Source organism: Microplitis mediator, chromosome 5 (assembly GCF_029852145.1).
Source record: "Microplitis mediator isolate UGA2020A chromosome 5, iyMicMedi2.1, whole genome shotgun sequence".
Taxonomy (NCBI): domain Eukaryota; kingdom Metazoa; phylum Arthropoda; class Insecta; order Hymenoptera; family Braconidae; genus Microplitis; species Microplitis mediator.
The window spans coordinates 14700306-14728099 of record NC_079973.1 but is presented as its reverse complement, the minus strand read 5'-3'; the positions used below and the strand labels follow the sequence as shown (position 1 = coordinate 14728099).

Genomic DNA, 27794 nt, shown 5'->3' with positions numbered 1-27794 from the left:
TATCTCTAGACTTTTTCGATTACACTAAAATGGGTCAAATTTTATACCAACACAAAGACAATTTATTAAAGAATAACTTCGACCCAATATTAAGTCGATTAATTATTTCATTAATTAAATATTAATTTTTTTTATCCCAGTGACACGAGTTGTCAATTGTCCTGTATGAAACTTAGTAAACCAAATAACTCTCGATAGACACAATTAATCGGCCTAACTTTTTTTTTATTATCTTCGTATTTTTGATCGAAAGAACCCTTTTGAAAATTACTGTCTAAATCCTTTTAGTTTAATTGTAATTAAATAAAATAATAAGACTGATTATTCACGAAAAGTTTAGCGGCCATTTTTATTTTTACTATTGTTATTATTACAAAAGTAAATTTTTTTTTTCTTTTTTTCTCCCCATCAACTACTGGCAGCAGCACTAGCGTAAAACAGTAGGATTGAAAAAAAAGAGCGACATCTACAACAAAAATGCGGGATATTTAGAAAAAATTAAAAAAAAATATTAAACTGGAATTAAAAAAAAAAAAATCAAATTAATAATTTAAAAGTTGAATAAAAAAATTCATAAAAAAAAAAAATAAAAGTTATGATTAAAAATAAAATGAACGATTGAGGTGTGCAATTTTGGATTTTCCAACATTTTTTTAATCCTTCAAATCATTTCTAATCCTGTCTCTTATGGACATTTAACGTGTGAAATCATTTTTTTTAATCAGGGAACTCTTTGTAACTTTTTAACTAATAAACCGATTTGGATGTTTAAGGTAGCAATCGAAAGAACTTGTTGGCCGTCAACTTTCCTGAAAATTTCAGATCATTTGATCAAGTAGACTCGAAAATATTGGCGAATTACAAAAAAAAAAAATTTTGTTTTTAGTTTTTTATCGATTTCTCAGAAACGAGTTGAACGATCGACTTCAAAATCTACTCAGCTCTAGAACTTTATAAGCCACGTCAAATGCGACCACAGCCATCTAAATCGGTTAAATTTTTCGAGAAATATCGTTGGAGAAAGAAATGTTAAAAAACGGTTTTTTTCGATTATCTCTGAAGTGACTCATCCGATCATTTTCAAAATCTAATTAGCTCTAGAACTTACTAAAACGCGTCGATTGCCGCCTTAACGATCTCAATCGGTTAATTTGTTCGAGAGATATCGTTGGAGAAAGAAATGGTGAAAAACGGGTTTTTCCAAATATCTTCGAAACGGTTGAACCGATCGTTTTCAAATTTCAATCAGCTCTAAAATTCAAGAAAACGCGCCGATTGCCACCTCAAACGTCAAAATCGGTTGATTAGTTCAAAAGATATCGGCGCTGAAAAGTTAACAAAATATCATTTTATGTTATTTTTTCCGGAGAGATCAAAATATAATGTGCTAAAATGTGTCTGAAATCATACCAACTCTTTCTCTTTATATAGTCTCTTTCGATCATCAGAAAATGTCATATAATTTGTTCTTTAGTTTTAAACATATTGTCAGCAAAAAATTGAAAAAACCCAGTCTTTAATGTTTTTCTGGGATATTCCATAAATTATTGATCTGACCTAAGTCAAAACTCATTCAAATCTTGATTTTGATCACTGACATTGATTTCTGCCTCAATACATTTGTTTCAGAGAACATAATCGAGAATCAAAATTTAAAAGCCGCTTCTTCATTAATGATTTTCGATTCTTAACTTTTTAAACTCTAGCTTAAACGTAATTTGATAGAGCTTGAAAAGCTCATGAAAAAACGATTGCATGTAATATCATTTTCGAGCTCGAAAATATATTCACAGTGATGTTTTCAAGCTCCTTGAGCTCGAAAACAGCGGGAAGTTTTAGGGCTGGCCCGCAGGGCCAACCGACGCCCAGATTTTTTTTTTTTTTTTTGATGTGGAAAACATTTAATTATTTAATAATTGGAGAGACATAATTTCTATGGGAATAGTTTATATTTTGGTACACTATAAAATTTCTTTTCGTGGTATCATTGATGTAAGTTATATGACAGTTCGTGGCTGGGTGAAAATATATTAATGAGCGAAAACGAAAAATCAATTTCTTTAACTTTATACGAACAAAATTTGCCATTATTAACAGATTATAATTTTAAACAGTTATTTCTTATGAACATATGTAAAAAGAGCTCGTAATTATCCCGTAGTCAATATAAATGTCTAAATATAAAAGACCTAACTTCACTATGTATTTTCCTCAGCCACTAATGGCTAAAAAATTTGTTTTTATTCAGTTAATATTTTCTATGTTTTTTAAATTGCTATTGATTAGGCTCAAAATAAATTTCAATAAATTAAGAAAAAATTGATTTTCTTTTTAAACTTATAGTTTTTTAAGTAAGTAAGAAAAAAGTTGAAAAAAGTTCAGAAACTGGGCCAGGGTCAATAACTGGGTCTTTAACCTTATATATTTTTCAAGTAAAAATCGATAACTCCGGAATGGGTGAAGATAAAGAACTAAAAATTTAGCTGAAGACTTCTTTCTATATGTATGAAACATATTAAAAACTTTGTTTTTAAATTGTAGAGTATTTGTGGCTTTTTGTAACTGTCTAAAACGATATTTTTACATATTACAAATAACATTTGAGTATACAATTTTATACTTAACCTGCTATAATAATGATCATTTTTTAATTTTTTTTATATAAACGATTTTTTGGTCGTGGTGTGATAAAAAATCGTATACGCATTATGGGAGCAAAGTAGACCACCTCCTCCCGCGATATTGTCACCTGAGCCGAAGACTATACTTTGGTACACTTTGTCCCCGAGTTGCGTAATATATACTTCTATCTATAAACGATGATGTAACTTTTCTTTTATTTCATTGTAATATTTTTTTTATAAATTAATTCTTTTATTTTATAACAATTTGTTTGATTAATTATTTTTTTTTCAATTTCCAAAATATAATTTTCAACATTGTATGCATACATCATGATTTATAATGTATTTTTCTGTAAAATTTACTTTACTTTTTCATAGCTAATCGGCGTACTATAAGAGCATTTGATAACGAAAATTTCACAAGCTGGAAAAAAAAGTTATAATTAAAATTTTAAATGAAGTATTAATTTTAGATATTACTTACAGTTTTGAATGATTGCAGAGAAAAAACGCAAATCGATTCACCAGTCATTACTATTGATTTTTGAGAACGCATAAGCATAAAGTTTATTATTTGTCCGTTTTTAATAAATTTTTTTTTTTGACTTTCATAAATATTATTGTTATAAATTAATTGCTCCCAGCTGCTAGAATAAATTGATTCGGCTGATTGTATGCTCTGCAATATCATTAAATATATAACTGAAATAATTTTTTCAGGATTTATTCGTACAGTCATTATATTAAATTATTTTACTAATGTTTCAATTTCTGTTGCTAAATAGCAAAAAATAAATAACTCGATAGAGATGCCAATCCAGTATTTTGAGAGAGTTAATAATCTCATTATGGATTCAATGCTAAACTAAATTTATAAAAATAATATTAATCATTATTGAGTTGAATAGTTTTCTATTGCAAGTATAAAAATATTCAAATTTTACGTTTATTTTTATTGTGGACGTTTCTACTGAAACTAAACATAAAGCAGTTGTACACTCGACGCATGTTATAAATAGCAGACTATTGAAAACCACTTCAATTCTTTCAATAAATCTGTAATGATTTTGTAAATTAATTTAAAAAATTTCCAAATTTAACTTTTATTTTAATTATGATGTATCTTACTCCAAAATTTCTCGGTGAATTATTATGAAGTCTTCTGATATTTGAAAAGAACATTTTTTTTTTTTTAATATTTTGTTGAAATATCTCAAGCTGACACAAATATTTGCTAAAAAAGTAACATGTACAGTATCACCAAATAAAAGTTCAAATGCAGCTATAAGACCGTTGATTAATTGAAATGAAAAAGTTAAAATATATTTTAGCAAATTATTTACTTCCCATGGTAATGTTGTCATCAATGGCAAGTAACTTTTGAATACAGATGGATTTATGTTTTCTTTATCATTTATTTGAGTATAAATAATAGTTATTAACGGATTAAGATACCATTCTACGACTGTTAAAAGAAGAAAAAATAGCCATATGTATGCAAATTTTTTTACTTGATGTGCAAAATTTGATATTATTTTTTTGTATCGATAAAGTTCTGCAATGTTAAAATTTTTGAATTAAATGTAAATTTCAGGATATAGAATGCATTCGGAAATGCTCTAGCTTTATCTCTTAGTTAAATATGGCAGTTACGCGATAATATAATATTTAAAATCTAATATAATTTTTTTTTGTGCTTTCTAACGGACCTGTCAAAGACACGCGATTACCTTACATTAAACTGTATAGATTATTTCTATATCACACTTACGGGTTATAAAAACACATTAATATAAAGATGAATAAGCTATAGCTAATCTATAGATACTTTCATTGAGTTACCCGATACGTAGGGGAGAGGTGCTGCAATCCCTGATTAGAAAATACGATTCGTGAGAATTAAAACTGTTTTAATCGTTTTAAATCGTTACGAATCGTCAACTGATGATCAAAGAGTAATAAAAACGATTAAATTTTTAATCGTTTTTAATCTTCATACAGGACCAGAAATTGCTGTATATTATTTTACGATTAAAGACGATTCATGGGGATTAAAAATTTTTAATCCTCATGAATCGTTTTTAATCGTAAAATAATATCGCAATTTCTGGTTCCGAAAGAAGATTAAAGACGATTCATGAGGATTTGAAATTTTTAATCCGCATTAATTGTTTTTAATCGTAAAATAATTAATCATCATTTGAGGATCAGAGACGATTAAATGTGAAAACCCATGAGGATTATGACGATTAAAGACGATTAGTGATGATTACATTTTTAATCGTTTTTAATCCTCACGAATCGTATTTTCGAATCAGGGATTGTAACAAGGGTCAATTGTAACAATCAATAACAAACTATTAAAAGAACTAAAAATTATTTTTATGCTTTTTTAACTTATTAAAAATAGTAAGTTGTTGATTAGATCAAAGTTTCAGTTATTAATTTTGTTCCGATATCAAAGTATTGAGAATTGTTGAAAATACGCGAGGAAACTATTTTCTGTATGCTTCACAATTTTTTTAATAACAAGTTTGTTTTCTAATGTTATGATGTGAGACTTGTATTAATACTTTAAGAGACATATCAAGAGTTTGTATAATCGAATTTCATATCAATTTACTGATTTTTGTTGTTGTAATTAGATTTTTATTAACAATTCAGCGTTAGCGTCAATTGTAACACTTGAACGAGTAGCAATTGTAACACTCAGAGTCGTGTATGGGATCTGCGCAAACTGCTCTCTAAATTTGAAACAGTGAAAACCACTGAAAAGTAGTGTATACACCTTTTCACAGTTATAAATATACCACTTGGTATACTTATAATTGTGCAACAGTGAAAAATCACTGTTTCAGATTTAGAGAGTGGATGCGCCACAAATCTACTCTAGGATAGTGTTATTTTTTGATTGTTTCAATATTTATAAATGTTTAATATTTTATATTAAAGATCCCAATATATGTGATATTAGAAGTTTAAATACTTCACTTTAAGAGTTAATAAAGTATCACAGTATGTATTAAGACTGAATATATTCTCCTTCTTGTATAATAATAAAAGCAATTTGATGAAAAATATCTATTTCGTTTCGTGTTACAATTGTCCCTGCACTGTGTTACAATTGCAACCCATGCGCGCCGCTATCTTGGTTCCTGACTTTAGTTAAATAAATTGATTTTTTAATAAGTTAACATTGACTTTTTACTAATTAACTAAGTCAGTCATATAAAAGATACTATCAACTATCTTTCTGACAGTTTCTAAGTTTACTATCTTAAAAAAAAACAAATGAAATAGCAAAAATACAATTTTTTGTTACAATTGCAGCACCTCTCTCCTACTATTGTAAAAAAAAAGTTCAATGAAAAAATTTATCGTGGACGTCAGATAGTCTGTAGTTCAAAAAAAGTCTGTGGCACGGATATCTCGAGATCGACGTGACAAAACGACTGAATTTTTTTATCACTATCTTCAGAATTATGCAAAGTCGGTTCTTTTTGAAAATCACTGCTGTAGTCTTCGATTCTTTTATAATAAATTATTTCAGTTAAAACCGACATTTCCCCATGTAAACAAACACACACTGCAGCCATTTTTATTGGGAATGTTTTCCTTTTCTTCTCTTACTTTTTTTTTATTGTCTGTTATTTTACTGTACCCGGGAAAAAATGATTTTGCCTAATTATATATAATTATATATAATACCTTATATATAATTAGATCTAAAAATTGGCCAGATCTAATTATATATAATTTATATATAATTATATATAGGTTATATATGATTATATATAATTATATATAGGTTATATATGATTATATACAATACGTTATATATAATTAGATCTGAAAATTAGCCAGGTCTAATTATATATAATCATATATAAGTTATATATACTCATATATAATTAGATATGATTATGTATAATACCTATATATCATATCGCATCAAAACCAAATCTATTATTGAGCATGTAATTCCTATAAAAGAAAGTGATAGGAGAATGCTGATTAATTGTTCCAATGTTCAAATATTAACACAACTCATAAGAGTTGAAAATTATGTATGCAAAAAACCAAACACTTTAAAAACTGTTTGGTAACTGCCCAGACAGCATTAAAGTCAGAATGACTGCTTTACGACGTATTTTTGAAGGAGTCTTCAAGAAGTCTTATAATGACTTCTTAAAGGTGTCATTTTTAAGAACTCTACATTAAGAGTTCTTGAAGACTTCATAAATAAGACGTCAGTTTTGTGACGTCTAAATGTATTCTTTTTTTAACTTTTTTGAAGTCAAAATGAAGTCAAAATTAGGAACTCCTTAAGACGTCATGGTAAGTTCATTCTGAAGTCTTATTTGCGAAGTCAGAAAAAAGAACTCTTTGAGAACTTTTAAAGATGTCTTACTGAGTTCGCTAGGTGGCGCATTCGACATCTTGAGAACTTCTTAAAGACTTCTTTAACGTGTTTTTAAGACGTCCAAATCATAAATAGGAACTCATTCAGAACTCATCAAGACGTCATTTTGCTATCTGGGTGGGTATTATTAACTATACATAAGTTTATTACTTTTTTAACCGACTGAAAAATATAATGTAACGCTTCGTAAATATTTTAAAATTATAATTTATAGTAAAATTGTAATCATTATTTCTGTAAATATACACCTAAAACTATAATGCATTTAACGAGTATTGATTATTAAATATCAATAAAGACCATAGAGCATCTAATATATTAAATAAGAAAAACTAAATATTAAATATATTCTATAAATAAAATATTAACTTATATATATATATATATATAGATAAATAATTAATTTATATTTGATTGTATATAGATCGAAAGATCTAAAATATAATAAAAATTACTATATATGGGTCTATATAGGTCAGATCTAATCATATATAGACCCATGTATAACTATATATGGGTATATACTATTATATATATTCCATATACAATCATATATAATTAGGCAAAATCATTTTGTCCCGGGATATAATTAGATCTAATTATATATAAGGCTATATATAATTATATATAGGTCTATATAAAACCATATATATTCTATATATAATCATATATAATTAGGCAAAATCATTTTTTTCCCGGTATAATTAGGTTTAATTATATATAAGACTATATTTACTTATATATAGGTCTATATATAACCATATATATTCTATATATAATCATATATAATTAGGCAAAATCATTTTTTTCCCGGTATAATTAGGTATAATTATATATAAGGCTATATATACTTATATATAGGTCTATATATAACCATATATAATTATATATATAACCATATATAATTATATATAATACCATATATAATTATATATATTCCATATATAATTAGGCAAAATCATTTTTTCCCGGGTATATTTTCCATGGCAATTTCTATGAAAAAAACGCGGGTTGTTCAAATTTGTTTGTTTGTTTGTTTTTAAAATTTCATTTTTGCTATTAGTTATTTATTAAACAAAACGATTCACTCAATGTTGAATGTATATCTATATAGTAGTAGAATTGAATCATTTTGAATTGTTTTGAATCGTTTCTTTTAATCAGGGTATACCACTCTAAAGCAACGATTTGACGACTGTTGTGTCAAATCACCATGAAATTATAGTCAAATCACCATAAATTTACTGTGGAATCATGGTGAAATCACCATTAATTTACTGTGGAATCATGGTGAAATTACTATTGATTTACTGTGAAATGATGGTGAAATCACTACTAAATCACAATCACAAAATGGCACAAAATCACTGTGAATTCACTATGAAATCACGGTAAACTCACGGTGAAAGTGAATTCATTGTGATATTACTATGATTTTACAGTGATTCCAAGTCCGCGAGGGTAAACTTTAAAAAAAATTTTTCCCCTGTTATTTAAACGAGAAATTGAAAATTGAGATGAGGTAGTTGTTACACGGAAAAAAAAAACGTTAAAATTTACTTGAATTATCAATACTTTTTATTGTTTCAAATAGTAATGCGGCGCCCAGGTGTGATTTTGTTATTTGTTATAAAGTATAAGGTTAAAATATATGAATGATCTGTTAAAATATACTTATGCTCAAAGAAAAAAAGTACAGAATAAAGATATAGTTTTTAAAATTTCCAATAGTAAAAATTATTATTTTGAATTGTATAGTTTCAATGGCAGGATGATATTTTTTAGACTGACTATAGTAAAAGTTAAAACTTAAACCTATATTTTAAAGTTTCAAACAATGAAAATCTCCAAGTCGATTGTTACGTCCAAGATGACGAAAACACGTTTTTCAGTCCCTTAATTTTGAGTCAAAGCACTTAAGCCATTTACTTGGGTAGTGGGGACCTCACTATTTAGTGTCGAGTATGTCAATATACGAAAATAGGATGTACGAGGTGAATGCATGTGTCTTATCACTAGATAAATGAACAATTAATTAAACTTACAGTTGGTTTATTCAATATACAATATGTCAGGATACAAGATTTGGCTGAGCTGGAGACCAGATTGTTGATTGGAATTCGATTCGTATTAAATTGTCGTTGGTTGAAATTTGATTCGGAATGAAATATTGTCAGGTGGCTTGATGGTTGGTTACGGTTCTTGAATGTTGATAATTGTTGATGTAAATGAGCAAAGGGGTTTACTTATACTGGGTAATTGACGATTTGTCTGAATATACTTTTTAATATGACGAAATTTTATTTTAATGTGAATAATAAAACATAAAGCAGCAATAATATTCAATAGAAATAATTAAATTATTTAAACTATTTATAATATTGAATAAAAGAATTAAAAATCGAAATTATTTTTATTTATATTGTATAAATTCTAAATTTAATATTGCAACGACTCGAGCAAGAAATAAAAATTTAATATTTAAAATAATAAGATTTGACGTAATCAAGAGCTTGATAATTAATGGGCGCAGAGGACTAATTTGCAGCAGCTTTTATAGGCGCTATCGTAGGCGAGGGGTAACACGCGCGACCTAGATTTGATTTTGTTACTGAAATCTAATGTTATTTGGAAGAGTTGAAGAATTGCGGGGCGTGGTGTGGAAAAAGGCGTACGTGACCATCTCGGGTAGAAGCTTCTAGAACAATACTCACACTAAGAAGGATACATCCGTTTCCCATGTTATTAGATAGGGACTATTTTAATTTGTTAATTACGGATTATTAATTAGATTTAACGCATAGGTGTTTACTGATTATTAATCCCTCTATTAACATCCTTCGATTGATTATAGTTATTTCTTTTTATCACTATCGGTGTAGATGTTATACGTATTTTTAATTATTATGGGTTAATTATGAGGAAATTTTATATTATTCTTGGTTCAACTAACTAAGGTGGACATTCGGGTTGCAACGGTATTTTTAGTTTGTAATTATTTCAATTATTTATCGAGTTATTCAAGGTGGAAATTATCCCGGGTGTAAATATTCTAAAAGTAATTTTTATTCTCGGCCGAAAATTGGCCGAAAAAAGGCCTAGGTAGTGAACACGAAGCCAAAACTCGCTAGGCCGAAAAAAGGCCGAAATTTGGCCGAAACTCGTTAGGCCTAAAAATGGCCGACAATAAAGCTTAAAAATGTCTGACGCCAGACACGAGGATTTATACTATTATTATTATTATTATTATTATTATTAATATATTTGATTGGATAGAATAGGAGTAATTGGATTTATCAAATAGTGATTTAATTGTCCGGTGAAAGTGAATTATATATGGCCATATATTAAAATTTCCAATATATACAAAGGCGTGTATAGAAATTTCAACTAAATTAAAAAAAAAAAGACACTCCATTTCTGTATTTTTTTTTTTTTTTTTTTTTTTTTTTGATGCGGAAATCAATCAGATTTTCGATCATATTAATTTCTAACCGAGTAGAAATTTTAATTTAAGGAAAAAACGCTATTAACATCAACCGAACGCACACGATTTAGTGGGATTCGAACCCGGGACCTAACGAACGAAAGACCGACACTTTAACGACTCGGCTACGCTACCGACAGTGATTGCTAAGTTTACTTGTGCTATATGAGATTGTAAGAATAACTCACTTTTAAAACAGCAAAATATAATTGAAAATCTATTATTAGTAATAACAAAAAATTTCTTATTTTTTTTTTCGTGTGCTATATAATCCTGTGTGTAAGTAATTGTGATATGTGTAATTTTGGTTATATAGTCATGTATAAAATTATTTAAAAAATATATAGGCTCTATATATGGCCATGTACCCCCATGAAAAAAATTTATAAAAAAAATATATTTTTCATATTAAAAAATGTATTAAAAATATATCTTAGAATATATAAAAAATACATGTATAAAAATATATTTTTAAATATAACAAAAATATAGGTATGGTGAGATAAAAAAATATATTCGTAATATATTTTAAATCTATAAAAAATATAATTATAAAAATATCAAAAAATTATATAAAAATATGTTTTTCTGTTAATCAACAACATAGAAAAAGAAATATAAAAAGTTTATGTAAAAAACATATTTTTTATGTTTTTCCTTACATTGTTGATTAACTTAAAAATATATTTTTTATATTTTCATAAGTATATTTCTTATAGATTTAAAATATATTACTAATATATTTTTATACATGTATTTTTTTATATATTCTAAGATATATTTTTAATATATTTAAAATATAGACCAAAATCGGCCAAAAGTTAGCTATTTAAAATATATTTTTTATGTAATTTTAATATATTTTTTTCATGGGAGTATAGGACATATGTAACTCATTTTTTCTGTATGATTAACTACTATGCTTAGACTGTAAAAAATTTGCAGAGTAAAAGTGGAGTAAACGTGGAGTGAATGATTTTCTATTTCTTTAATTCCCAGGAGTGAATTTCATTTCAAACGGAAAATTTAGAACATATTAATTATAAAAAAAAATACCAATACGTATAGTGAAGTCCGGTCTTTTATATTTAGACATTTATATTAACTACGGAATAATTACGAGCTCCCATTACATATGTTCATAAGAAATAACTGTTTAAAATTATAATCTGTTAATAATGAAAAATCTTGTTCGTATAAAGTTACCCTGGTTAAAAAAGAGAATTAAAGAGGATTAAAAATGAATTGAATCCTTTTTAATTCTCTTTAGAGAATTAAATAGAATTAAGGAGAATTCATATTTTGAAATTTTTAATACTTTCAAATTCTCTTCAGAGAATTAAATAGAATTAAGGAGAATTCATATTTTGAAATTTCCAATACTTTTAAATTCTCTTTGGAGAATTAAATAGAATTAAGAAGAATTCATATTTAGAAATTTTTAATACTTTTAAATTCTCTTCAGAGAATTAAATAGAATTAAGGAGAATTCATATTTTGAAATTTTTAATACTTTTAAATTCTCTTCAGAGAATTAAATAGAATTAAGGAGAATGCATATTTTGAAATTTCCAATACTTTCAAATTCTCTTTGGAGAATTAAATAGAATTAAGAAGAATTCATATTTAGAAATTTTTAATAATTTTAAATTCTCTTCAGAGAATTAAATAGAATTAAGGAGAATTCATATTTTGAAATTTTCAATACTTTTAAATTCTCTTCAGAGAATTAAATAGAATTAAGGAGAATTCATATTTTGAAATTTTCACTACTTTTAAATTCTCTTTAGAGAAATCGAATAGAATAAAGAACTATTCCCAAGAAAAATATAGAGAGCCCGAACTGGGATGGATATCCCGAATTGTCCATGGAGAAGACCACTGGTTATACCAAATATAATATATTATCTATACCAGATATATATATTGTAACGAATGTGAAACTGATCTTTAAAATATTTGAATAGCTAGAAAACAAATGCCTTCTTCTCTTGTTTTATAGATACACGACAAAAGTCAGTCAGTCTTATATTGACAGTTTAACAGCAAACATTGTATCTCAATAAACTATATATTGCTCTTGCTTTCTTTTACTGCTGTTAATTGTGGTGTTGTTATATCTAATATAAGTGTGTTATACGGAAAAAAGAGCAGTTGAAAAATTGAATTCATTTCTGAGTATTTATTACAGTTTCGAATAGTAGTAAAGCGCTGCGACTTTGAAACTGTAAAAATTACACTTTTATCCAAGCATAACAAATATTACAGTTTCACACTCGATATTGTCCAGTTCTCTATAGTAATCAGATTTTATGATTTTAAATTGTATTCTAAAAATTACAATCTCACACTGTAATTTTTTCAACAAATTCTTTAAATTTTATTTCCTGAGATAAAAAAATGTTATTATTACAGTTTCATATAGTAAAAAGTATTTCTTTTGCTTGAATTTATACTTCGAAATTGCTAACATATGAAATATAAGCTACAATATTTACAGTTTCATTCGACAAAAGAGATTCTTTTTTTTTCGAAATTCGATATTTAAAATAATGATAACTATTGTTTAAGATTAAAAAATTTACAGTTTCATAAAGCAATATTCATTTTTTTCTCTTAAATCTATATAATAAAAATTTTGATATCTATAGTACCACAATTTTTCTTTTTTAGTTATTATCGGATTTAATTGTGTTCATAAATATTTATAACCTTCAATAGAAGTTGTGACAGAATCAGCTAATCCCATCTCCGGTTCATAAATACTGTCCGAATATGACGAAAAATATTAATATTGACGTACTTGATGTTGCAAAGCTACAATTCAAGGCAAATTTTCCTTACTATAATTTTTTAGTTTCCTCTTACATTGAGCTTTTTCATCTATATATTAATCAGTAATATCAACTATTTTAGATGAATAGTACCACAAAACCACCAATTAAAAATCAATTTTAACGATATAAACATCTATTTAATAATTCAAATAATCACATAAAATTTATGACTTGACGCAATCACATCTAATAAAGAACTGTTTATAAAACAGAAGCACAAAGCACAAGTTCAAACTTGTTTGTAGCAGTTTGTTACTCGAGCTATGGGCAAGATGCCTCCCTGACGCTATTCGACTTATGGCCACTGCCTTAGCGTGAGTGAGATACTAAAAAGCGATATATTAAATATTGAAAAATAAAGTTTTCAAACTGTAAAACTTACCGACTAAAATTTACAAGTTGCTATCCGAAACTGTAATTTTTATTTACAATATGTGAATACTCTCTTACAAATTAATTTAGTTAAAATTACATTTCCGATCGTTAATATTACTATTCCGTATAGTAGAGTTCTTCTTAAGATGTAGAATTTAAAAATTACAGTGTGAGCTGTGATTTTTCTCAGATCATTTATCATTCTCGACAATTGATAACTCACAGTGTAATTTTTACATTATGAATAAATAAGAGGAATCATTTCAGAAAGCAAAAAATTCATCACCAATAAATCTTAATTTTTACAGTTTCACCTATCAACTATCAATTTTTAATTAACGCAAGAATTCAAAATAAAAAGCAAATAATACTTTGAAGATTTATTCAACTAAAATTACATTTTAAACTGTAAAATTTACGGCTTCAAATTGTATTAATTTTATTACTATAAAAAATTTCTAAAATTACAGTTTAAGTTTTAATATTTAAAGATTTTTGCCCCGAAAGCCTATTTTTACTGTAGAAACTGTAATTTTTCAACTGCTCTTTTTTCTGTGTATCATTGTAGTGTATAAGTGATATTAATTTAAGATACCAATCACTACAATTTGGTGTCAGAAGTGCGTGTAACCTTTGTGTCGTGTAAACTTATAAATATAAAAAAAAAGAATATACTCGCCATCACGTGACTTTGCAGCCACAAATAATTATTTCAATTTACAATTTACTTTATTACTCATCGCTCAATTATTTACTCGTACATGATGTCAACTGGTGTGACTGATGTCATCATTCAGTCATCCAGTCATAATTAATCTCTAAAATCAATATCAAATTTTATTTGTGACTGCAAAGTGATTATTATACGTTCTGACTCGGCTCGCTACGCATCTATTAATTAATACTCGGTTCTTACTCATACTCTATATGTCGCGTGTTGAAATTATCTGTGACTTAAATTTATACTCGAAATATTTGTGATATTTGTAAATTATTAATTGTCAATAATTTATTCATTACTGCGTTCTATGTAATTTATTAATTCACGTGTATGGTGCCGTGTAAAATTATAAAAACTCATACTCATTTAAACTCGAAAAACTCAATCTTCAATTCAACTGCGCTCTATATATAATGTATATAATATTTCATGTGTACGGTGCCATGCAATTTATATTAACCCAATTAAACTCAAATGCAATCGAATAATGTTTAATTATACTTCGGTCTCGTCCTCGAGATTACATAGAGATAACACATGTAGTACCACTACTTCTGTTTATTTATACCACGAGTTTAAAGTTTAAATTTAAACGAATTCGCGCCTCCGCTATGGAGGTGGCGCTGCTGTGATGCTTTCGTCATAACATTCCTTCGTGTTTACAATACCACACGTTTACATAATTTTTCTATAAGTTTTATATTGTCAAAATCAAAAAGGAGAAGATCAAGAAGTCCAAGGAGTTCCGATAAAGAAAATGAAAGACTGAAGCGGAAATTACGAAAGATTGAGGAAAAACTAGAGAAGTTGTCGCAGGTAACCCAACCTACAATGCCTCCAGCTGCCAACCAAAATGATGCTAATGCCATCAATATTAATAACTCTACTTCAGCTGATAATAACGTGAATAATGATCCGATCATACCATTAGATCTATCAGCTAAGGTTGACAGTAAGTTTTTTTTTTCCGAACTTTTTCTTTTCACATATACGTTTATTCTCTTTTCTTGGGTGGTGGTTGAGGTTATGCGTGACATAACACTACACCAAGTGATATACGGTAGAACTTATCCGAGAGATAAGTCAAAAACCGTAGTTTTCAACAGTTGAGCTTGTCCGAGAGGCAAGACATAACTGAAGTCACTAGTTAATACCCGATATTCGTCACTGTGAATGTATTAAATTACAATTGAATAACCAGGAAAAGAGAAACGTTGGTCTTCGACTAACTGGATCATCAAACTTCACTTGCTGGAATCCTTTTTCCTCTTTCTCTAAGCTGTCCTTTTTTCATTCACAGACTCAGAACCAGGCGAAAAACAACCCCCTCCGGTTGTAACTATTTCTGACACTAATCCAAGCAATACATCCACGCTTGAAAAACAAGCGGAGGAGACCGTGGAGTTAGACGATGAAATAATGCAGATAATTGGGAAAGACCCGGAGGTGAAGAAAGAGGAGCTAAGTCTATCTTCACATACATCTTCTCGCTGGAACGTCTGGCTCAAGTCGGGCCAGTCTAAGGAGACTAAAGAGGCATTATTGAAGAAACATCCCCGCACAGGTGTTTGTCGTTTAGAGGCTCCAATACTCAATCCGGAGATTGCTTCTTCACTGAATGAGGCGGCACTAAGGAGAGACAAATACCTTAGCACCACTCAAAATCTAGCCGGCTCAGCTCTCTCAGCTATAGGAAAGGTTATTGACCCCCTCTTAAACTCCAAACAGGAGTTAAATCGCAAAAAGATGTTAGAGGACCTCTGGGAGGCCTCACAACTGCTGACAGAGCTACACCGAGGTCAGACAGTAGCTAGGAGAAGTTGCATCATACCTAGTCTTAATAAACAAGTAGCTGAACTACTAGAAAAAACTGAAGCTGACTCACTGCTATTTGGTGACAAGCTGAACGAAAAAATCAAGGAAGCCAAGTCAATGGAAAAGATTGGCCAGGAAATTAAGAGTCAAGCTTCGACTAAAAAATCACCGTTGTCTTTAAACTCCAAGAGCTCGACTGCATCGAGGGTGGCAACGCAGTCGAGCTACAAGCCGAAATACCAGCAGAAATCACATTACCGACCCACTCAGAGAGCAAATCAGACGAAGGCATCGCGTCACCAGGGCAACCAACAGAGTTTCAAATCCCACAAGGGGAAATAAACTCTATACCGGTAAATAAAACAGCCGGTCGTTTAAAATATTTCTTTAGTAGGTGGGCCACAATTACTCAAGACGGGTTTATCCTGAACTGCATCAGAGGGTATAAACTCTCAATTCAAGAGCCAATATTGCAACGAGAACCCCCTCCTATGCGCAAATGGTCAGAAAAAGAACAATCTGATATTCAAATAGAAATCGACAGACACCTAGAGAGCGGCGCAATCGAACCATGCAAACCGGAAGCGGGGCAATTTTTATCCGATATCTTTCTAGTCCCAAAATCAGACGGTGGAAATAGATTTATTATTAATTTAAAAAATTTAAATAAATTCCTTAGCGTAGAGCATTTCAAAATGGAAGACATTCGGATGGCTTGTAGACTTTTATCTCCAAAAGCTTTTATGAGTACTATCGACGTTAAAGATGCCTACTTCCTAGTACCTGTACATAAAAGCCATCGCAAATATCTTCGTTTTTTGTTTCGTAATTGTCTATACGAGTTTACATGTCTTCCATTTGGGTTGAACCAGGCTCCATACATCTTCACGAAGATTATGAAGCCTGTAGTGAACTTTTTAAGATCCCACAATTTCTTATCGGTTATTTACTTGGATGATATCTTCTGCTTCGGAAATAATTTTGATTCGTGTAAGAGAAACCTAGAATCAACAGTCGCAGTGCTCGAGTCTCTCGGGTTTGTCTTGAACCTACGAAAAAGTAGTTTAATTCCAAACACCTCTTGCAAGTTTCTGGGTTTTATTTTGAATTCGACGAATCTTACTCTGAGCCTGACCCCCGACAAGCGTGAAATCTTAAGAAAGCTGGTCCAATCATTTCAGAAAAAGAATTTCTGTAGGATTCGAGACTTCGCTAAACTGATAGGTAGCTTAGTAGCTGCTTGTCCAGCAGTGGAATATGGTACCCTCTACTGTAGATCACTAGAGACAGCAGAAATACAAGCCCTTGATGTCAATAACAATAACTTTGAAGCACGTATGGTGCTTCCAGTCTCCATCTCACAAGACCTCGAGTGGTGGCAACAACAGTTACCATCGGCATCTAGAAAAATAAGGTCCGGGAATTACGTAAGAGAAATTTTCTCTGACGCATCACCAACAGGCTGGGGCGCTTTTTGTGAGGGAAATCGCGCTCATGGTCTATGGAAACGAGAAGAACAGAGTCTACATATCAGCACACTCGAAATAATGGCGGCTGGTATAGCTCTAAGGTGCTTCGCGTCGGACCTAATTGACTGTGAAATACTTCTTAGAGTAGATAATTCAACAGCAAAAGCTTACATTAATAAACTAGGGGGTACGCGCTTCTCACATCTCCATAATCTTGCTAAAGACATTTGGAGGTGGTGTGAGGAGAGACAGATCTGGGTTCACGCTGCTTACATCCCCTCACGTGATAACTCTGAAGCAGACCATGAATCGCGTATAACCAACGTTGATACCGAATGGGAGTTGGCAGATTATGCTTACAAAGATATAGTTAAGCGTTTTGGCCAACCATTAATAGACCTCTTTGCATCGCGAGCGAATGCAAAATGTGCGGCTTATTGCGCATGGGAGCGGGATCCAGATGCAGTGGCGATCGATGCACTTACCATCAAATGGAGTGATTTGGAGTTCTTCGCCTTCCCCCCTTTCGCCATAATGGCGAAAGTGTTACAAAAAATTATTAACGACCAAGCGTCTGGAATAGTTGTGGCTCCACTGTGGCCTGCACAGCCATGGTTTCCTCTTTTTAAAAGCCTATGTACTTCAAAACCTATAATTTTTAAACCTAGTAAACAACTTTGAACGTTATGACGAAAGCATCACAGCAGCGCCACCTCCATAGCGGAGGCGCGAATTCGTTTAAATTTAAACTTTAAACTCGTGGTATAAATAAAAAGAAGTAGTGGTACTACATGTGTTATCTCTATGTAATCATCTCGGACGAGACCGTCGTATAACTACGATCGAACTTCACGTACCAGGTAAGTTCGTTTGATCGTTCAATAAGTGCTCTAATAAAATTCGTGATCGACTCTTGTACTCTATGCTATTATCTGTGATTTATTTTTATTAAATATGGACAATCCATCAAATTAGTGAATTATTATTTCTTTCACCATCCCGGTCCAGCAAATAAATATTTAATGTAGTTTTAAGTTAATATTTTACAACATTAAATGAAATTATTTTAATAATGTAAGGATATTTTATTTCTTTTATGGTTTTCTCTACCTTAGTAAACGAGTAAGTTTTGTATTTTATCAGTTCAAGAGTAAAATTATTAGAAAAACCCGATTTTTGAGCAAAAAATGGTTTTTATTTTTTTTCAATATGTAGTACCATTTTTAAAAATTTCGAAAGGCCATAGATTCATAGGAAATTGGATGAGGAATTCAAAAAAAATATTTTCATAACTGTGTCGTAATGGTAAGATGCTTAAAAACTGAAATTAAAAATATAAACTCGTTTTTTTTTTACGTTTTTGTGAGCCGAAATAGCTCTTATTTTTTTTCCAGATAGCTACCATCAACCCCCAAAACATATACAATTTTCAGATCAATCGAATAAGTACGCTCTGAGAACATCAATTTTTTTCTAATTTTCAGTATTTTTCGATTTACTCCGAAGTGGTTAAAGATAAAGACCTGAAACTCGCAGCATCGAAGTATCTCATGGGTACAAACATTCCCTGAAAAAATGAGCCCGATCCCTATCTGGGGCCGATTCGGTATACTTATCGTCCCACGGCCTTTAGATTCACAATCAATAATAAATCCTAACAGAACCCAAAATAATAATAATATTAATAAAATTGATTATAAAGACTTTCTAAAAACCATCCCAGACTTTGACGGTACAAAAGACGGTTATCCAATAGAGTCATTTACAAAAGCGTGCAGAAATGCTAAGCAAATTTTTAAAGACGATATTAACGAAGAATTTCTAGTCAAATTATTACAGACAAAATGTAAAGGCGAACCTTTAAAAAGAGTTAGTACCATAGACCCGACAAATATCGACGACTTTATTTCATTTTTAAATTTACACTTTAGACAAAGTAAAGAAATCTCACTATGGATGAGAGAATTTGATAACTTTCAACAATACCCAAACGAACGCGTCAGAGACTTTAACTATAGAATAAGCCAGCATTTGCGAAATACATTGTCAGAAATTGAATATACCGACGGGGAAAATAAAACAGAAAAGGCTACGCTAGCTAAAGAAACCGCTATTCGTTCATTCATATCAGGGTTACACCCAAAATTTGCTATTTTTTTACAAGAAGATTGTAACCGTGCAGAAAGCGTAAGACGTGAGAGTGTGGCTCTCTCGCTTCAATTATTCTCTCTCCCTCTCTCTCTTCTTGCTCTGAGAGTCAAGTGCAGCAGTCTAGTCTCTGCGTTAGAATTTGGGGGATGATTTCGCGCAGCATAGGACCGCAAATTAGTCCTGCGCATAATTAGGTGGGGTCAACGCAGGTTGGTGGCCCAGAGAACTGACCCAAGACGATTGATCAAAAAGAAGACACTTAAGTTCGAGAGCTGTAACTGATCGGTCTTATCCACTTTGCTCTCTCTAAAATCGTCTACTATATATATTTCTTTTCCAAGCAATTATTGTATATAAGATATAGTGAGTTTAAGTTAACTTGAGTTCGGTCGGCGAAAACGCACCGACGCATAATTATTTCTGCTCAAGTAATTAATTATTAGAACTTGTCTTTGATATATTAAACTAAATTTATTCAATCTATTAGAAGTGATACGAAACCTTCCGCTTGAGTCTTTCATAATTTATTTGAATTAAAAGTTAATTTGTTAATTGAGATACGTGGTGTTGCTTTGATACACCAAATTGAATATTACACCTGAAGTTCGTTTATCTGGTCAAATAAATAAAACCAAAGTGTATAAAGTGAGTGGTGTGGTCTTTTTCGTGTGCGACAACCTGCCAACGCGGATCCCAGGAGCCAGAGGAAACCTATTGGACACCAACATCACCAGGACCAAGCCGAGAAGAATCGTCGACCAGCATCATCAATGAATCGACCCGAATTTCGATAAGTTCTCAACGAATTACAAGTATATCAAAATATAGATTTTCATTCTTTCTCTCTCTCTTCAACGCGGTTAATATTTGTTAATTTATTCCCGCTCACCATAAATTAATTCACGCCTCGAGTCGATCAAATTACATTCGAACGCTTTGTAAATATATATAAAATTATCAAAATTTTAAGTCAAAGGGGAAACTGTATATAGATTGGGACCTTGGTTAAATAAAGTATAAGTTTGATTGTTATTTCTTGATTAAATTTAATTATCACCAGCGTCACATAGCATAAAGATTTTCTTTCAGCCGCGTGTCCGGTCAGGACGAGTACCTGCTTCCTGAGAGCATTTCCCGTCTTTTGGAACCAGAATTTTAGAATAAAATAAGTATAATTAATGATAGTAAATTTAAGTAAATCAGTAATTTCGGGAAATTTACTTAACTGTGGTTCTTGGCTATCTGGACACGCAGTAGCCAGGGCCACCGTTATAAGATAAATACTCAGACCTCGACTACGCGACAAATCAGCCGAAAAATTAGAAAAACAACTACAACAAATGAGAAATGTCGATAATTTTTTCAATATATATGATTCTCGAACACAAAGTAAAGATTACCATCACGTTTTAACTTCACACACTAGACAAAACCTTCAAAATAATACTGACTTAACCCAGAACATTCGTAATTCAAATAATGATCATAAAAATCCAAATCAATTTCAAAAAAATCATCAAAACTATTTTGAAAAATCGAGACAAGATAAATATCAAAATCAAAGAAATTTTAATCAAAATACTAGATTTTGTAATTTCTGCAAAAGAAATTATCATAATATCGGGGAATGCAGAATTTTAATGCAAAGGAAAAATATTGAATCTAATAGAACTATAAACAAAAATATTGTTCAATGTGATTATTGTAAAATGAACGGTCATTTAATGAATAATTGCAGAAAAAAAATGTATTACGAAAGACATCATGACAGACTAGACTCAAAACCGAGTACAAGTACGGGAAACGCAAACCCGTTCCCTCGAGTCGGCGCTTCGATGGGAAACGTATCAGCTCAGCGCCAAATATCGAACAAAAATTAAGAATACCAACGCGAACTTATGTCGTAGGTACTATGTCAATAGATTACAAACCTACGTCTATCATGCTCAAATCTAAAGATATTATATCAAGTTACGGAAAAATTTTAATTGACACGGGATGTAGTTTAAATTTAGTAAAATACGGCGAAGTAAAATATAAAAATTTAATTGATGATTCTTATTGCTATAAACTAAATGGAGTATCTGAAGCCATTACTTTAGGTAGAATTAAAATGCAAATCTTTAATGAAACTACATACTTTCATGTCATCCCAGATGAATTTTCTTTAGATTATAGTGGGATACTCGGTATGGAATTTTTACGCGAACATGGCGGAATAATTAACTTAGTAGAAAATACCATAACTTTTAAACATTTAAATAATTTAGAATTATCATTCACGGAGGGAGAATATTTCGTTTTAAAAGCTCGAACAAAAACAGCAATGTTTGTTCGAGTCGACAGTAAACTTAAAGAGGGCTATACACCTCGTATAGAATTTGAAGACGGTATTTACGTAGGCGAAGCTTTAGTTAGGAATAATAATGGTATTGCTTATTTGTACGCGATTAATACTCTTAGTAAAGATGTTAAAGTAAAAGTGCCCGTAGTTCCACTGTACCCCTTTGGGACAAGTGAAGACGAGGACAGTACTTTGACGCAAGACGACACAGACAAATACGATAAAAGTACCACGGCCGGGGAAAATCGTGTCAATAAAGTGTTAAAACTCTTGCGTTTAGAACATTTGAATGGGGAAGAGCGTAAAGCGATAGTTTCTCTCGTAGAAAAATACGCTGACCTGTTCCACATTCCGGGAGAATCATTGCGCGCTACAGAGACAGTGGCACACAGTATACCTACTAACGATGACGGACCGGTAAATACTCGACAATACAGACATCCACCTGCACAAAAAGACGAAATTCAAAAACAAATTACAGAATTAATGTTAATGGACATAATAGAACCTTCGACCTCTCCCTATAATTTCCCTCTATGGATAGTACTTAAAAAGGCTGATTCAAAAGGCAATAAAAGATGGCGTTTAGTAATTGATTATCGTAAATTAAATAAAAAAACTATTAAAGATGCATACCCATTACCGTTGATAAATGATATTCTTGATCAACTGGGTGGCGCAATTTATTTTTCAATTTTCGATTTAAAATCTGGATTTCACCAAATTAAAATGCATCCAAAAGATAAACATAAAACAGCATTTACAACTCCTCATGGTCATTATCAATTTAATAGAATGCCATTTGGACTTAAAAATGCTCCTGCAACGTTCTAAAGGTTAACGGATTTAGTTTTACGCGGGTTACAAGGAGCTGATCTCTTTGCTTACTTAGACGATATCGTTATTTACGCACGTTCTCTAGAAGAACATAATACTAAATTTGAAAAACTGGCCGAACGTTTGCGTGGTGCAAATCTAACTCTTCAAGCTGATAAATGTGAATTTTTAAACAAAGAAGTAATTTATCTAGGCCATCTTATATCTGCTGACGGTGTCAAGCCTGATCCCGATAAAATTAAAGCGATCAAACGTTTCAAAACACCCGTAAATACAACACAAGTGAGAGAGTTTCTTGGGCTTGCTGGTTATTATCGGTGATTTATTAAAGATTTCGCAAAAATCGCTAAGTGCTTATCTGATCTTACAAGTAAAAACGCAAGATTTACATGGACGCCTGAACATCAGGTAGCTTTTGAAACCTTGCGAGACAAACTATGTATAGCTCCGATATTGCAATATCCTGATTTTTCGAAACCATTTATTTTAACGACCGATGCATCTAACTATGCAGTTGGAGCAATTCTCTCACAAGGTAAAATTGGAGAGGATACTATCGTCGCGGCAGCTTCTCGTGTGCTTAATAAACACGAAAAGAATTATTCGACCACTGAAAAAGAAATGGTCGCAGCTTTATTCGGTATGAAAACATTTAGACCGTATCTCTATGGCAGAGAGTTTACTCTTGTCACCGATCACAGACCGCTTGTGTGGGTAAATAATATGAATGACCCAACATCGCGTGTAATGAGATGGAGAGAACGGCTTAAAGAGTTCGAATATACCGTATTATATAAAGCAGGTAAAATAAACACCAACGCGGGCGCTTTATCGCGTAACCCAATAATCGAAAACAGCGAAGTTTATCCTATTAAAATTAAATGGCGACTTGGTAAACCTGGAATCGCTAGATTGCGATCTTCGGATCCATCTGACTCCGGAAGAGTCATAATAAAAAAATCCAAAAAATATACTAATACAGAGTCAAGTAACTCAGAAGAAAAATTCAAAAAACGCGAAATATTATTAAAAATAAATTGCATGGAAATTTAAGCAAAAATACGGAAGAAAATGTAAGTTCAGAGGAAAGTTATTCGAGTAGTAAAATAAATTCGGTAATTCAAATTCTCGAGCCAAATACTCGAGCGGTCGATAATGAAAATTCGGTCGAAAAAAGTAAAGTAAATGAGTCAGGAACTCAAATGGTTGGGCCCATCGATAAATTAACTACGGACCCAACAGTGAAAAATACTAGCGACGGCAATAGGATTAGCTACCCTATCGATCGGCGATTAGTTGACAAAAATAAGGAAAACGGATATACCGGTGAAAATAAAAATTTAAAAAAGAAAAAATCTAACGTTAGACGGTATAATCCATCCCTGATTAAAAAAAATGATTAAAAATGATTTCACACGTTAAATGTCCATAAGAGATAGGATTAGAAATGATTTGAAGGATCAAAAAGTATTTAAAATAATTAAAAAACAAATCATTTTAAATACTTTTTAATCATTTTTTTTAATCAGGGATATAACAAAATTTCAGAAACCGAATCAAGAATAAATAAGCATAAAAATGAAAATGATAAAGTAAATAAAAACTTGGAAAATTATAATCCTCGAAATCCTTTAAATAAAAAATTTCAATCTTAATGATGAAAATAAAAATAAAAAAGAAATTAATAAAGTAACATCTAATGAAAATTTAAAAAGTAATAAAAGAAAACCTTTCGAAAATTTTGAGTCAAATAAATCTATTATACTTCCTGATTATTCTGACGGATCATCCTCATCAGGAGACATTTATGACGCGGCATCTCTAAGAAAAAGACTCATTAAAAATCACCCTTCGTATTCAAGTGACGATTCTTATTTGACAGATTTTGGTCTTTCTTATATAGCAAATAAATCTATAAAATTCCCAAAACATAAGAAATCTCGTAATTTATCAGCATCATCTCAATCCTCACATTCGTATATACCTGAAACTCCTAAAATCATTGATCCTTCATTACCATTATTAACAGACATACAGACGCCAATTACAGCTTCAATCTCAAATTTAAAACCACAGACAAATATTGAAAATACAGAAATCAATAAAAACAAATCAGTACTTTCTCAAATTAAAAGATCACATAGACTAGCAGAATTTACACCTTCTCCAGCAGTTCGCACACGCAGAAAAATAGTAAAAACTAACAATAAGACAAGGAAAATTATTACTCTAGACACCTCAGACGACGAATCAAATACAGACCAGACAGAAATTATAAATTCAAAAATATATTCAAGCAATTCAAATGACATCGACACAGATTCGCAAATTGAGACTTTTCCTATTACCCCAAGAACGTCTACACAGAATATTACAAAAAGCCCAATTAAATTATGCCCATCCGCTCCCATACGAAGTCCTATAAGAAAAGTTAATAATTTTAAAAATATGGGAGGCGCGATTCTATGGTCATCAGAAGAAGGTGGTGACCACCCAAAAATTTTAAATGTAGAAGCTTTAGTGCATGCAGATCCTTATGACGAATCTAACGCTCATGTAAATATGGAAATTGATAAAACTACTTTTAACAACTCACTCACACGACCGATGGACATACAGACGTCATCCGATGATAACGTAATACCGCCGACTATTGTAAACATTGATCAAAATAAAACTAATGTACAAAAAGTAGAAATAAAAAATAATCCTAAAATAAATAATGACGAACCACGACAACAAAGTCCTAGTAAAGCCATAGAAAAACATCGTGTAGTAACAAATAGTCAAACGATAAATAATGTTACTAACAGCGAACCGCAGCTACGCAGGTCAAAAAGACAGCGTAAGCCCAAAACGTGCTCGTGTTGCACAGATAATGATAAACATACGCATACACATAAACACATTCCATATAAGATACAAAAACTTTCAGAAAATATTGAAATAAGAACAAAAAAACCAAAAAATAATAAAAATAATTTTCTACCCCAATTGCCGAAAATAATGGTTACCCTCGGAGCAATTAATCGCCAACAAAATGCAAATGATAAGCTTTCAAAAAATAAATTGAGCGTAATAGATGAAAATGTACAACCGATCAATCCCCAAAATTCCTTCCCAAATAGAGAACCACAAAATCCTGCGAAACATATACACTGGTCACAGAAATTAAGGGATAGAAAAAAAATCCGAAATTTTTAGGTGATTTTCAACATGCTGTAACTCGGTGAAAAATGGTCGTATAAAAAAAATAAAAAAAGCAAATTGTAGCCTTAAGTTTCTAGTTTTTAGATCTGGACCTCAAAATTTTTTATCATGTACGATTCCGGAGTAATCATAAGAAAACCAACGAAAAAAAAATTTTCAAAATTTTTGCTGGTCTTTCAATACCTCTATGGGCGACAATAAATTTTTTTGGATAATCCGACTGTCTGACTTTTCTCGGAAATTTTATGCCCTTTAATTTGGTGGCCTCAAAAAGTCTCTACGACGATTTGGCACCGAGTTATCATTGATCAAAGCAAAAAAGTCCATTTTGGCTTTGATAATCAATAACTCCGGTTGTATTGGTCGTACAGAGAATGGAAGCAGGGTTTTGAAAACTGGAAAACATTCTCTATAAGGCAAAATTAGTGGCATTTGATAGGAAAATTTTTTTTAAAGCGATATTGTTTGGTAAAAAACAGGTCAAAATTCACAAATTTTTTTTTTTTACCGCTGTAACTGCATCTGCTTTAAATGTCAACTTAACAAACATACGCTTTGGGTAACTCTAATGCCGGCGGTAAAAAAAATTTTAGGAATTTTTTTTGACAATGATAAATTATTGCAGATACAACAAAAAAAAAAATTTTGAAAAAAAAAAAAAAAAATTTTAGAAAAATTTTTTTTTTTCAATTTTTTTCGATAATCGATCTTTCTGATAGAAGAAATGAAGATTATCGGTAAAAAAAAAATTTTCAAATCGAAAAAATGAACAAAAACCGAGAAACTACCAATTATGGTGATTTTTGACAAAATCGATAAATTTAAAGCTTCGGGGCACTAAGAAAGAAAAATCGCAGCGATTTGAAATTTTCAGGGTTTTTTCAGGACACTTTGAGGTTGAAAAAAAGTCGAAGATATCCTTTGTTAATCCGTTATATCCAAAGTTATAGCAAGATTTCCGAATATCCTTAAATTTGTGAATTTTGACCTGTTTTTTACCAAACAATATCGCTTTAAAAAAAATTTTCCTATCAAATGCCACTAATTTTGCCTTATAGAGAATGTTTTCCAGTTTTCAAAACCCTGCTTCCATTCTCTGTACGACCAATACAACCGGAGTTATTGATTATCAAAGCCAAAATGGACTTTTTTGCTTTGATCAATGATAACTCGGTGCCAAATCGTCGTAGAGACTTTTTGAGGCCACCAAATTAAAGGGCATAAAATTTCCGAGAAAAGTCAGACAGTCGGATTATCCAAAAAAATTTATTGTCGCCCATAGAGGTATTGAAAGACCAGCAAAAATTTTGAAAATTTTTTTTTCGTTGGTTTTCTTATGATTACTCCGGAATCGTACATGATAAAAAATTTTGAGGCCCAGATCTGAAAACTAGAAACTTAAGGCTACAATTTGCTTTTTTTATTTTTTTTATACGACTATTTTTCACCGAGTTACAGCATGTTGAAAATCACCTAAAAATTTCGGATTTTTTTTCTATCC

The 27794-nt window shown here is 30.7% G+C and overlaps 1 protein-coding gene across 1 annotated transcript; it reads left to right on the top strand.

Annotated features, from left to right (window-relative positions):
* Positions 1 to 15142: 15142 nt before the first annotated feature.
* Positions 15143 to 16624, top strand: LOC130667824 (uncharacterized). The gene is made up of 2 exons (XM_057469680.1): positions 15143 to 15419; positions 15768 to 16624. Exons 1-2 carry the CDS (start codon positions 15299 to 15301, stop codon positions 16622 to 16624), a joined length of 978 nt encoding a protein of 325 aa, XP_057325663.1. The 5' UTR covers positions 15143 to 15298.
* The last annotated feature ends 11170 nt before the right edge of the window (positions 16625 to 27794 follow it).